The sequence below is a fragment of the Colossoma macropomum genome, unplaced genomic scaffold (genome assembly GCF_904425465.1).
Source record: "Colossoma macropomum unplaced genomic scaffold, Colossoma_macropomum, whole genome shotgun sequence".
NCBI lineage: Eukaryota > Metazoa > Chordata > Actinopteri > Characiformes > Serrasalmidae > Colossoma > Colossoma macropomum.
In genome coordinates, this window is record NW_023494807.1 from 26803919 (window position 1) to 26817074 (window position 13156).

General features: G+C 39.5%; 1 protein-coding gene across 1 annotated transcript in view; it reads right to left on the reverse strand.

Annotated features, from left to right (window-relative positions):
• Positions 1-1161: 1161 nt before the first annotated feature.
• Positions 1162-13156, reverse strand: part of mib1 (mindbomb E3 ubiquitin protein ligase 1) — a 79657-nt gene continuing 67662 nt past the window's right edge. The window contains 6 exon segments of the mRNA XM_036556600.1: positions 1162-3979; positions 5327-5427; positions 8340-8459; positions 9844-9922; positions 11034-11223; positions 11873-12054. Of these exon segments, the coding sequence (XP_036412493.1) occupies positions 3839-3979; positions 5327-5427; positions 8340-8459; positions 9844-9922; positions 11034-11223; positions 11873-12054 (813 nt within the window). The 3' untranslated portion in view covers positions 1162-3838.

Consider the following 13156-nt stretch of genomic DNA (forward strand, 5'->3'; position numbering starts at 1 on the left):
ACAGTATGGAAGGAAAGTGTCACGATTTCCCATTCAAATTGACTTTAAAACAAATCCAGTTATATGACTATCAAAAAAAACAATTAGTTTTGCAGTTAAGACCACTACAGGTCTGAGTCACAGCCAAGACCTGGATACGAGTCTGAGTCAAGATCAAGACTTTGTAATAGTCCAGTTTGAGTCAGGAGACCAGGAATGGCCATAACCAAGACAAGACAGAGACCAGGAATGGCCAAAGACCAAGACCAGACAGAGACTAGGAATGGCCAAGCCCGAGACAAGACGGAGACCAGGAGTGGCCAAAGACAGAGACCAGGGGCAGCCAAAATTGAGACAAGACAGAGACCAGGAGCGGCTGAGACCGAGACAAGACAGAGACCAGGAGTGGCCACAACCAAGACAAGACAGAGACCAGCAGTGGCCAAGATTGAGACAAGACTGACATCAGATTACAATTTTTTTCTGAAAAAGGTGAAAAAAAAATGTAATTTATTTATAGCTCACTGTACATACATGTATGATGAATATTACACCTATTTTATGTTAAAAATGTAACAATTAGTGCAATTATTAAATCATAGTCTTACTCCAGCTTTGCATTGTAACTTGTAAAAGCAAATGATGGTGAAGTTTTTCTATGTCCCATCTTCTTCAGAACTTGACCACTCTATAACCCAAGCAACATTAAACCATTTTTATTACTAGACCACTGACCGGCCACACACAGCACACCTCGCATGTCATCGGCTCCACTTACCATATAGGAGCGCTTTGTATTTCACAATTACAGACTGTAGTCCATCTGTTTCTCTGCATACTTTCTTAGCCCTTTTTACCCTGTTCTTCAGTGGTCGGTGCCAGTGTTATTCGGATGGTGGATCATTCTCAGCACTGCAGTAACACTGACGTGGTGGTGGTGTGTTAGTGTGTGTTGTGCTGGTCTGAGTGGATCAGACACAGCAGTGCTGCTGGAGTGTTTAAACACCTCAGTGTCACTGCTGGACTGAGAATAGTCCACCGACCCAAAATATCCAGCCAACAGTGTCCTGTGGGCCAACTTACCCTGCGGCCGAGACAAAACTGAGTCCAAACGATGCTGAGATTAAGACCGTTAATGCACTCTCTCGAGAACGGACTCAAGCACTACAACACTAGAGAGTATCACTGTGTGGTTCCATTAGATCTTTATTCAGCAATGCATTTCTTCTCAAAAGCACTTTGCAATACATAGTGAACTGCTGTTTTCCATGATAAATGTACTGCATACATCAAACATTCATGCCAAAAAAAGAAAAAAAAGAAAAAAAAAAAATGTATGGAAACCTTTAAACCTGGAAGTCTTTATGTAGTGAAAATAAGATACAAAATAGGCCTTTAAGTAACCATGACAATACAACACAATACTACCATTAAAGTACATTAGTGCATCTAAGCATTGAATGTTAACATGATCACTGAAAATGATACAAAATCTTAAAAAGGCAAAAGTATGAAGCTACTTTTTTTCTTCTCCATCTTTAAAAATAAACAAACAAAAAAATAGGAGTCTGATAAGCTGGAAGATGGAACATGCCATCTCGATACAGATTCTGCTGACGTGGAAACGGCTCCACAGGATTACAGAGACTAGACAGAACCTTTTTTATTTTCACTCAACTTCTTTAAAGACTCAGCATGATTTGAAACACTGTTGGTAAACAAGATGGAAGTTATAGCAGAACAGAACTGTGATCCCAATCTTCTAAAGGCGTGAACTACAAGCGCAGAACGATACAGTGTTTTGGTAAATAGTTCTCAGGCTACAAACTTGTTTTTCCTTGTGACAAAAGGTAAGACGAGTGAAAGAAAAACTACCATAAAAACCTAGTTTCCTACTTGCTGGTAACCATAGAAAAAAATTCTCTTATACCTCTTCTTGGCTTTATATTAGATTGTACACCCTAGTTCAGTCTATTTTTTTAATTAAAAAGATGAAAAACATAAATAAAGACAGTAAAAAGGTAAAACAGCACCTTATCCCCAGAAACTAGTTTAATTTTTTTTTTTTGGAACAACACAAATCAATGGTTATTAGCAGACTCTTCCGTCAACGCCTCGTAATACAGCCACAAAAACACAGCAGGACTTCCATTTTAAGACAATGAGGGTAAGCTGTATTGACCGGCCTTGATCTTCCATCCTTAGTACTTCCACCAAATATGTGACAATAATACTCAGCCTGTATACTGTAGTATAGCTGGTCTGTAGACTATCACATGCAAGTACCAGAGTGAATGGAGGTCGATGTTACGTGTTGTTTTGCAATGTATTCTAGTTTCACGCATGATTTTAAAATCATGGCTTAGGAAAAGAAAAAAAAGAGGGGATTTCACTTAATGTAGATACTACAAAATTCCAAACTCTAAATGGCAGCGTATGGGTCTCAGGCAGTTTTGACAATAAAGTGACGGGTTTTAGTGTTCAAGACGTTTCTTTACCGTCACCACGCTGGCTGAACACTCACACTGATCACTGACACTGCGGCTACAGATGCGTTTGCGGCAGGCCATATAGTACAATACATTAGAAAGAAAATGGAGGAAAAGTGGCAAGTGGCAAGACGTTTGAGGCTTGCAAATGAGGGCTGACACTAAGAAAGACCATACAGATGCTCATTAAAAGCTGTATAGAAAGAACTGGCATGAAATGAATCCTTGCGCTGGGCCTGGCTCTCCAAACCTTGCAGTGTTCCACAGATTTTTCAAAATCTCTGAATAACTAAACGGTTAAGATTTAAACAAAGTCATTCAGAGTGGTTTGATGTGAAATATGCCATTCTAGAAGCTCCTTCACAACACATTACCCCATGAAACGGTTGTGAATACACTGCCTGATGGCTGAGACACAGTTTAGGCCTAAAACACATTTTAAAGCCATTCAAGGTAGAGAGGTACATGCAGGGAGTTGTGAGGCAAAATAGCCGACATAGAATTTTTTATTTTCAGATTTACCACTATTTTACCGTCGACATCACATAGAAAAACTGAGAAGATACTTCCGAAAGCAAATAAACGTGGCTACATTTGTGTTGTAGACACTGCAACCCCTGGTTCCTATCACCACCACTGTAGAGGAATCTCTAGGGGGTCATATAATTTCCCTATGACGCACCATTTCACATGAAATCACTCTGAATTATTTTGTTTATATCTAAAAGATTGAATTGTGGAGAAAATTTAGGGGAAAAAAAATCACTGGAATTCCCCTTTAAAGAAACACGCCAGTGTTTTTCAATCTAATCTCTCTCCCATATTTATATTGTACAGCTGATGACTGCATACAATTTCCTTGTACAGAAAGCCCATCTACTCAGAACACAAAAGTCAACGGGCAGGTGCGTGTTTTGGTTTTTCTGTTCTTTTACAGGGAAACGTGCTGACGTGAATGACTGTATGTGCCAGCAAAAAGAGATTTGGTTGGATGCTAGAGTATCCATTTGAGATCATAAGACTAGTAGAGTGGTTGTAGCTCTCAACCGTCTCTAATATTTCAGAAAGCCAAAAGCCCTCGACAGTAAAAAAAGAGCATAACAAGAAATGGTTTCTCCAACAATGTAGTGAATAAAAGAACAAAAAAATCTGAGGACAAACAGAATATTTAACCTTGAGGCATTGAATACATTTGAGTCCAGGTTGGGTAAAAGGAAATTAAAAAACAACAAAAAAATAATTAAAATAATAAAGAGAAAGAGTTAACATAACACTGATGACTCTTAGCTTAAAGTGAGCCACAGAAAGCCTTGCAAGACGCGGGAGCCGGTACTGTGGATGAAGAGCGAGGAGGTGACGGAGCCGGAGCTCTAGTAGAGCAGGATCCGCCGCTCGATCGCCTTCCGGCAGATGGGGCACTCGCTCATGCGGTCGCCGCACAGCTGGCACGTGCCATGGCCGCACATGAAGATCATGTTCTTCAGCCGATCCAGACACACCGGGCACATGGTCTGAGTGGAGACAATACACATGGTCAGGACTGACATGCTTTTGGTTCTATATTTATTATTATTTATGACTCTCCTCTTACAGTTGTGCCACAACAGTCCCAAGAGTGAGATTTTCCGGTTTAAACATCAAGAAAACACCCTTCAGATGTGTCTTGAAGGTGGAAAGAACTTTTGATAAACTAGTACTTTGGGGCAAATACTAATACAGAAGGAAGCCAGAGGACTAACATTACTGCTAGGAAGCTGAATATCATGTTTACATTTATTAGTATCTACAGTGCATTTTTTCCAAACTGATGGATGAAAAAGCAAAACAGACACAAAACTGTCAACCGCGCCAAAGTGATGATGCTGAGGGCTGCAATCCTGCACTACAGAATATTACCATAACATGACAACACACATTTAATACTAGCTGTAGGCTGGAAGACTCTTTTAAATTCAGTATAAAACTCTAACTTGCAAAAAACTGCACTACAGAAGCAACTGCGTTAGCATCAAATTACTTTCCTCCCAGATCAGTTAAGAATAAAGGTAAACGCAGGGGCTCGGCCAAAACTGGATTTACAAAATTACCCACCGCAGTAAACTAGCTTAGATATATTTACTTCTTCAGTTTTGCACTGAAGCTACAATGTAGCTAACAAGTAACGGAAATCACCATTGAATCATTGAAGTGAACCCAAATAGACTGTGTTATCTACAAAAACGTAGCTGCTAGAGTTAAACGGTCTATAACAATACATTTTTCTTTTATTTTACTTATTCCTGATATCCACTTAAGACATTTTTGTGGTTTTATATACCAAAACCAGTCATAATTAATTTTTACATAACCTCTCTTTATCCCTCAGAATTAAACAGGCTGTCTGTGTTACTGTAGCTTTAAGACTGATATATGTAAATGATCTCTGATCTGACTGTTCTGTATTTGGCCTAATACAAAAAGCAGGCTGAAACAGTCCTTATAACTTCAGTGTGAATGGGTGGAACAAAACTGCTGTAGGCTGAATAGGCAGACATGTGTTCATGCACTTGTTTTCTGGTCACAAAAACCGTGAAATCGAAATGGGTTGTTTTTGCAGTTTAGTTTCCATATATGGAAATAATGTTTATATATTACTCGAAAGTCTTACTTAAAAAAGTGAGAATCATTTTTCCATGATATGGGCTATTTATAATAAACAACTATAGAGTGAATAGAAAGAAATACTTGTCCTCTAAACACGTCTTCATTACATTAGTACATTATTGGAGAAACAGCTTCTCCCTCCCATTCAAAAGCAGTATAACAAGAGAAATAGGCTGGCCTGAACCTGGAATCATGTAAGGCCCTTTATTTTCTACCTGCTCTTTGATGTCCTGCAGCTGCTGCTGGAGCTTCTGCACGTCTGCGTTGACATTAGTGTTGTCCTTGTCCCTTTGCAGAGCTGGGATATTTCCACTGGCTGCAAAGAAAAGATGGGTATGTGTTGAGAAATCTCTCAGGATTGATATCACCCTCCGGCTAAGAGACACCACCTACTGAAAGAAGGTGGCCGCTAAACCATGGGGCTTCAAGCACAACCCTGACCAGAGGAGTATTTTCTTTATAAACCCAGGTGAGGTAAATAACTGAGGGCTCATTATAAAGGCTGCTGCTTTCATTTATAGACTTTATAGCCTGATTTAAATGCGGTTCATTTCCGATCCCACTTCAGAAAGCTTCTCTGGGTAGCAATGAAGCCAGTGTAGTCCTTGCAAAGCATAAACTGTACACCTGAATTGTGTACAGTCACGTTCAAAAGTTAATTTGACTGAATTGAGACCCAGCACTCAATGGCCTCACCAACTAACAAAGAGCAGAGTGGCCAGTCCACCACATGTAGAGAGTGCGAAGGCCCTGAGGAGCAGGAAGGAAGTTTGGAAGGTACAGAGCTAAAGTGGGGGGTAGGAATGGAATACTTACACCAACTTAGCGCCAGATTGTTGGGCTGGAGAAGATCCTGCGACCCCCCTGCCATTGAGTTAGAGCCCCCTGCTGAGAAGCAACCAGTCACAGTGTTACGTAATGCATGCTGCCCCGCAAAAAAAAACGGTCAGGGCCAACCTAACCTGGCCTACAGCACAGTCTCAGGATGTACTCGTTAGCGGGAGCAAAGGAAAGAGCAGGTTAAAATGATCGCTTCAGTGACAGCTGTTAAAGGAGGCAAGGTGGCAGGTCTGTTTCGCTGCAAGGACCTCACAACGGTGGGCCAAATACAGAAAACAGTTGCTGATCAACAGCAGAAACTGCTGCGAAAGCAAGGAATCGCTCGTTCAGGCAAAAGCAGCAGTAAAAAGTCAGAGAGACCAGGGGCATCACAAGCAGCTGAGGGGATCATTTGTTAGCAAATTCCAAAATAAATGCATAAATAAATAATACTAACCAGGAGGTTTATGGAAAGCCTAAGACCTGTTTCCAAAGGGTGATATTACTCAATGAGAATACAGGCGAAATCACAGGGTTATAAAACTTAAACCTACCTTCATGTATAGATTACTAGTATTTGGGTTTAGATCAACAGGTTGAAAGAAAAAAACTAACACTAGCTGTCAAGTAATCCTCTATTCCCTCTATGGTGTTTTTCAAGGTGCTGTGTTCATCATATCAACTTCTGGGTTGAGGGGTCCCTCAAATGTAAATGGTAAAGTGCTCTGGTCTGGCTGAAGTGTGTCTGGGTATGTGACCGTGGCCACTCTACAGGCAGAGTCCAGCGGTCATTGCTGGAAAGAATCCCATTTTACTTATTTATAACCCTTTTAACTTCTGTACTAACTCACAGGGAGATGGAGAGAATGCAGCGGACAATGGAGTATATTCAGAAGTCTGGAAAAAATCCAACATGCATGCTTAGATAGTTGTTTTTTTGAGTACTGTATTGCCCAATGGATGCAATGCAAACCACTGGAAAAAAAACTGCTGTTCAAACACAGCTAGAAACCTGTTTAGGGTTGCCAGATTGGGCAGGACCCCTGCTCAGTACTTTGCTATGAAAATCAGTGATGTTTCTGCATTGCCTTGTACTGCAATTAAGTTTGTTAAAACAAATGAAAAGAACTGAACAGACAGAAATTCAATTGCACAAATTAATAATAAATTATTCCAATAGTTTATAATGATTAATAAAAGAAAACAACAAAAGCAACATTAAGAATAAAAAAGTTTTCCATTTATATATTAAAGTGAGACATGCCTTGAGCTTCTTTTATTCCTCCAAAATATTCAATTAGAGATAATATTCAACAGAACATTCGAATATGAAAATGTGTGAAAGTTGCAGCCCTAATTTGGTGGCATTTCTGAAGGAGCCTACAAGGCCACAGCTTGATATGACATACGTCACCTCACTTCCTGTCAGTACAGAATGGCATGTAATATGTAAATATTGTGCATACTTACCCTACCACAGTCTCACACTATTAAGATATGTGCCTTACAGCATGAGTTGTTTATATATGATTGAGACGAAGCAAGAGTTTGTTTATGAGTTGTAGCATGAAAAGAAAAAACTGATCTGTTTCTGTGGGACAACGCTGTCCAACATCATATTCAAAAACTAAACAATACTAAGCATGTATGTTGGATTTTTTTGGCTATGGATGTCATTTTGCTGGGCTTGAAGCTCAAAGTGGCCCCCTATGACAAACAGAACCCTGGCATGGTGAGGGGGTTGGGGGGAGATAAGAGTTACAAGTTGCATTCCTCTGTTGAATGTGTGCCTGTGTTCCCGACTAGGTCACTAGGGGATGTCAGCATAGAAGAATCTGTCTGACATCTAAGCGTGGCTACAAAGAAACAGACCCCTCTAAAAATAAAAACTGTATACAAGTGAACTTACACCAGTATCCCTTTGAACTCAAACTAAACCAACAAAAAAGATCAAAGGGAGGACCATGAGCACTGTATCGATGAGAAGCGATGGTGAAAACAAACTGAAGACAAAAACCTCATTAAACCAACAAACCTGAAGTCACTGTACAAACGCTGGATTAAATTAAAGTTAAAAATAAACATAACTAAAAAAAAAATTCCCTAAAAGTAGTTGTCATTGTTTGCCTAATGACCCTAAGGGCCTGAACTGCTACTACCTTATCAATACTACTTCGTTATGAAGACATTCCAGAGCTGCTGCTCAGCTCATATTTGTATAATTCAACTGCCATGTTAGTCATAACAATGAAGGGGGGAAAACATGGGCATGAGCAAAAGCAAGAGAGAACGAAGCAAACAAGGCCAACATAAACACTGAAACATGAAAGTGCTGAGAATGAAAGAAAAAAAAAAGATCCAGGTGAAATAATAAAAGAAAGTAAAGGGAACTTGTGGAAGTTCACTCACTAAGGTCCTCATCATCAGTGGCATCCTCCATACCTTTCCCTCCACAGCACAAGACGAAAGGCGTGCGCCGCTCCACCACCGCCCGACACTGCACACACTTCTTCATCAGGCTGGCACAGTCTGCAGCACACGCACACAGAAAAATACAAAAACAAACAGGGTGAGGGGTTGTAACCCCGAGACACCTCATTAGCAACTAACAATGAGGTACACGCACTCCAACGTCAGAGGTTATAAACACATGCCTTGGGCTCTGGAAAGGAACATGGTTGGTTGGGTTTATACCAACTATACGATGTACCCATGCGTGCAATTCAAAATCATTCAAATCAACACTGTTCTATCAAAACCACATATTCCCACATTTTCATTTTCTTTCCAAAAAACACCATTTGAAAAGCTCTTTACATTGAGTAAAAAATTTGTGATGAATGAACTGACAAAAATGGTCCAAATTTATTTGGTATAAAACCTGGATATGTTAATACATATCGCTGCTGTCAGAACAAAACACCTTATCTCCAAAATGGTAACTTTACAGGAGAAGGAAAAAACCTACTTTACTTATAACGTAAGTCAATGGAACCAGACGTTTTTTCCAAGTCATTTTGGGCTGTTTCTGTTTGTTGATTCACCATGAAATTTACATACAATGTAAAGACCAGCAGGTATTTTTCAAATTATGTCAAAAACTGAAAAACAACAAAAATGGACATGCAAGGTTTTGTTCTGACAGCAGCAATATTTAAGTTTCTTCATACCATTTCAGGTTTTGATATAGTGACAAAGTGTGCACTGCAAATCTTCAGTAATTAATTATTTAATAAAAATGTTTTTCAATCCAAGGTTTCCGTAAAAGGAATAAACATATCTCAATATATCTTAATATGGTATTGCCTCCCGTTTATAAAAATATTTAACATTATAGAAGTGCAAAATCTAAAAAAAAAACAAAAAAAAACAAAAGCTATGCTTTTAAGGGGCTTGATTTGACACACTAACCACAAGCCAACAAGTTAATCACGATACAACGATACAAAATACTGCAATAAAAAATTGCAGCATCTCTAATAAATAATATAAATTAAGAGTATAAAAGTCCACATTTCATTTCCATAACAAAAAATGACTATTCAAACTGGAAACTAAATAAGAACATTCAAGCATGGTATAGGATTTACTGGGATATGTACAATGCTCCCAAAATAACTAAAAAATCTCAAGCAGTGAAGTAGAGATCACTGTGAGCCTCTCCAAGGTATTCAAAAGAACTTTTCTACTGTAATCAGGGTTGAGAGGCAGAAGGTGCATGGTGAGAAGTTAGGACTGAAGCTAGCTGTAAGCAGTGCTGTCATTCACTCCACGCCCTGAAATACTGAGGGAGTAAGGTGTCACATGATGAGGTGGTGGCGGTGATGGTGCACAGAAGGGATAAAGAGGAATGTGAGAGAGAGTAATAGGGAAGTGTGGGAAGTGTGGAGGGGCGAGGAGATGGCTGACTTACTCTCACACGCGCACATGTGACCGCAGGGCTGGAAGAGGACGGCTGCTTTCTTGTCCGAGCACACCACGCATTCCTCAATCTGAGGGAAGAGCAGAGTGACCTTACTGTCAAATATGCGTTCATACATACTTGCGTATGTACACACGTCTTTTTTGGAATTATATACAGGACATAAGATTGAACATAAGCAATTAAAAAAATCTTGCAGCTGCTGTTTTTACTGCCTCTTCCTCTGTCATTGAAGAATAAAAAGCCTGGCAGCTTTTTTATTAAACTTAAGATCTACTTTATGTTATATGTGTTTTATAGAGTCAAGAAATCTGCAGTTTTATCGTCTGTTATCTTGGCACAGCTGTCTTTGTGGAAATAATTGTTTTCAGAGCAGGAGGATTTCAACCCTCTTTATGTACCCATAATTGCTTGCTAGCAGCTCAACACAGCTCGCAACATTTCACACACAGAATGACAACAGTGTCCTAGTTAATCTGACAACAGAGTTACAGGGAAAAATATTTTATTTCATCATATTAATGAAAAATATCCATGTTGATTTCCACTGCTCCAGAAGAATGGCCACTAGGGGGCAAAAATAACCCAAAGTGGGGAAAATATTTTATTCATATTTTATTTCATTATATTAATTAAAAACATGTCCATATTGATTTCCACTGCTCCAGAAAAATGGCCAGTACGGGCCCTAAATAACCCAAAGTAACTATTCAAGTAGTTTTTCAATAAACATGTTGCGTCCTTCTTGACTGATTTGCTTTATTAATACTTAGATTTAATTTAATCATTATTTTAGTAGCAATACTCTATGCCTGCTACTATGAAGTGTGGTATTACCAACCTTTCTGAAATCTAAGGTAACTCGAAGTTAATGTAGACTCTAAGCTATGTTTAATTTATGGAAAACACCACATTTTTCTTAGACAAAGTGCAGTGAGGCCCCATGGACGATAAGGCCACATGGACGATAAAGCTCCATGGACGATAACGCTCAGTTTCAGGACGCAGCCTTCACCCATGGTTCATGCTGTTATGAGTGAAATGTGCACATCACCAGCTAGTGAGAGGCTTCAACTTCAACTGCTGCTTACACTAGACTGAGTTACAGAACATCATAGCCATAAACATTTTTTACAACCAAACAGATAAAGTGAAAGGACTGCACTGGACAATTGCGGTACCTTGGTCCTGGACTGGACCTGTTCCTTACAGATGAGACACTTCTTGACTCGCGGTGAGCAGAGAGAGCAGGTGGCGATGTGGCCGCAGGGACCGAACAGTGTGTCCCTCTTCATATCTGAACAAACCATACACTCCTCCAGTGTCTCATTGTTGCTGTTTAGAGACGGGCTACGGGAGCCCACCTGACCACTGAGGGAGGAGAAGCGTTAAAGGACAGAAGGGGAAACAGTAAAAAAGGAAAAAAAGAAGCAGGGAGTAGAGGAGAGAGAAAAGGTAAACGTCAAACAAAAGATAAATGAAGGGAAAGGAAAACATGACAAGTAGTGAAGATGGAGGAGGGGATGAAGAAAAGAAAACAAGATGAGACGAGAAAAAGAGACAAGGAAGCAGATTAATACCAGAAGTGTGTGACTGAAATTCGCCAATATATTCTCCAAATGTTAAGACCAAAAAATAAATAGATAAAAACGCTAACATTACATTCATCCACCACTGTAAGTCGTTCAAGATAAGAATGTCTGCCAAATGTCAATATTTACATTAACTGTTATGTCTCATTAGCTACGTAATGGCTGTGCAAAATAAATCACTGACTCTTCTTTAAAGTGTTCACTGGACTTTAGATTATACTGTGAATTTATTTAAAACTGCAGAAAGCCAAATTACTGGATTATTATTATAACTGGATCCAATTGGATTGGACTGGATTATTACTGGTATCAGCCACATAATTTAGCCCCAGAAATGACGTTTAATTAGAGTTAACTACTGCAAAGAGCACATAAAAGACGTCCTGTAGAACCTTCTTTCACATCTGATCAGGACTGAATGTAAGTACCTGGTCTTCTCCTTGTGACACTTGGCCAGTGCCTTGCAGAGGCTGGGGTCAGGGCACAAGTCCAGGGGAGACTGGCCTTTCTTGTTGCGGATGGTGAGGTCGGCTCCATTGGCGGCCAAGAAACAGGCGATGGAGGCGGCACTCTTCTTCTCTGCTCCTTGAGTTCCCAGTCCCATGATCAGCTATGGAGAAATACAAACACAAATCACAAAAAATCAGCACAGAAGGCATTTAGTTAGACAACTTTATGCTGGAGTTTTAATCAAGCTTGAAATTTTTATATAAATCTGAGTAAAGCGACAGTGTTAACAGGCAACAACAGCAGCGGTCATCAGAGAGGGGGGAAAAAAACAAAAGAAAAAAAAACACAAAAACAAAAAAGCCCAATTATCATGAAGTTTAAATCCCACTTTAATGAAATTATCAACTAATGCCTAAACGCTTCTAGCCTGGATATACTTTAGCTAGACTGATACATTGTTTTCGTATTGGTTGTGTAGATCTTCTTGTAAACATGAGGCCACAAAAATTATTTTAAGGCCTAGTCTCTCAAGCCTGACTTCTGCCTATCGTCAGATGTGTTTCATCCCTTCATGTGGCCAAGAACCTCCTACCACACTGACAAGAAATGATTATTTAACTGACAGGCAAAATAAACCAACCACAGAGTGTTGTTTCAGTATGATGTGTAGGGGCAGGCAATTTCTTAAAGGGGCTACAACAAAATCACACCAAACAAAAAACAAACAAACAAGAAAACTCTTAAACAACGTCTTAAGATGTTGTGCCACGAACCTCATAACACTTTATCAAACACAGCATGTATATGCTCCAAAAGCCTCAATAATGGCATGCAGAGCAAGCAAGGCAAATGGTCATGAAAGTGTTTCTCCCACCGAATAAAACCCACTGCACAAAAATAATCAGAATGGAATCAACAATCACAATAGCTGTGGCCAGCTTAGTGTTCAATAGATATCAGATGCTCAGTTTACATGTGATCAAAGCATCTGTGGATGAGAGTAAAGTAGGTCTAATGAAAGAAAAAAGGAAGAATAAAGTGGAGGTAAATGCAAACGAAAATCTGTTAAGGGAGATGGGCTCTGAGAGCGGATCCTATATATTCCATATATCCATATATTTAAGAAAGGATGTCAAAATCTGAGAAGATCTAATGTGAAAAGTCAGGACGTGTTAGATTTGGAGAAACTCAAATACCTGAGTATGTGCATAAATGTATGCTTGGTTGTGGAGAGTAGATAGTTCTGGCTCCTTCCACTGTGA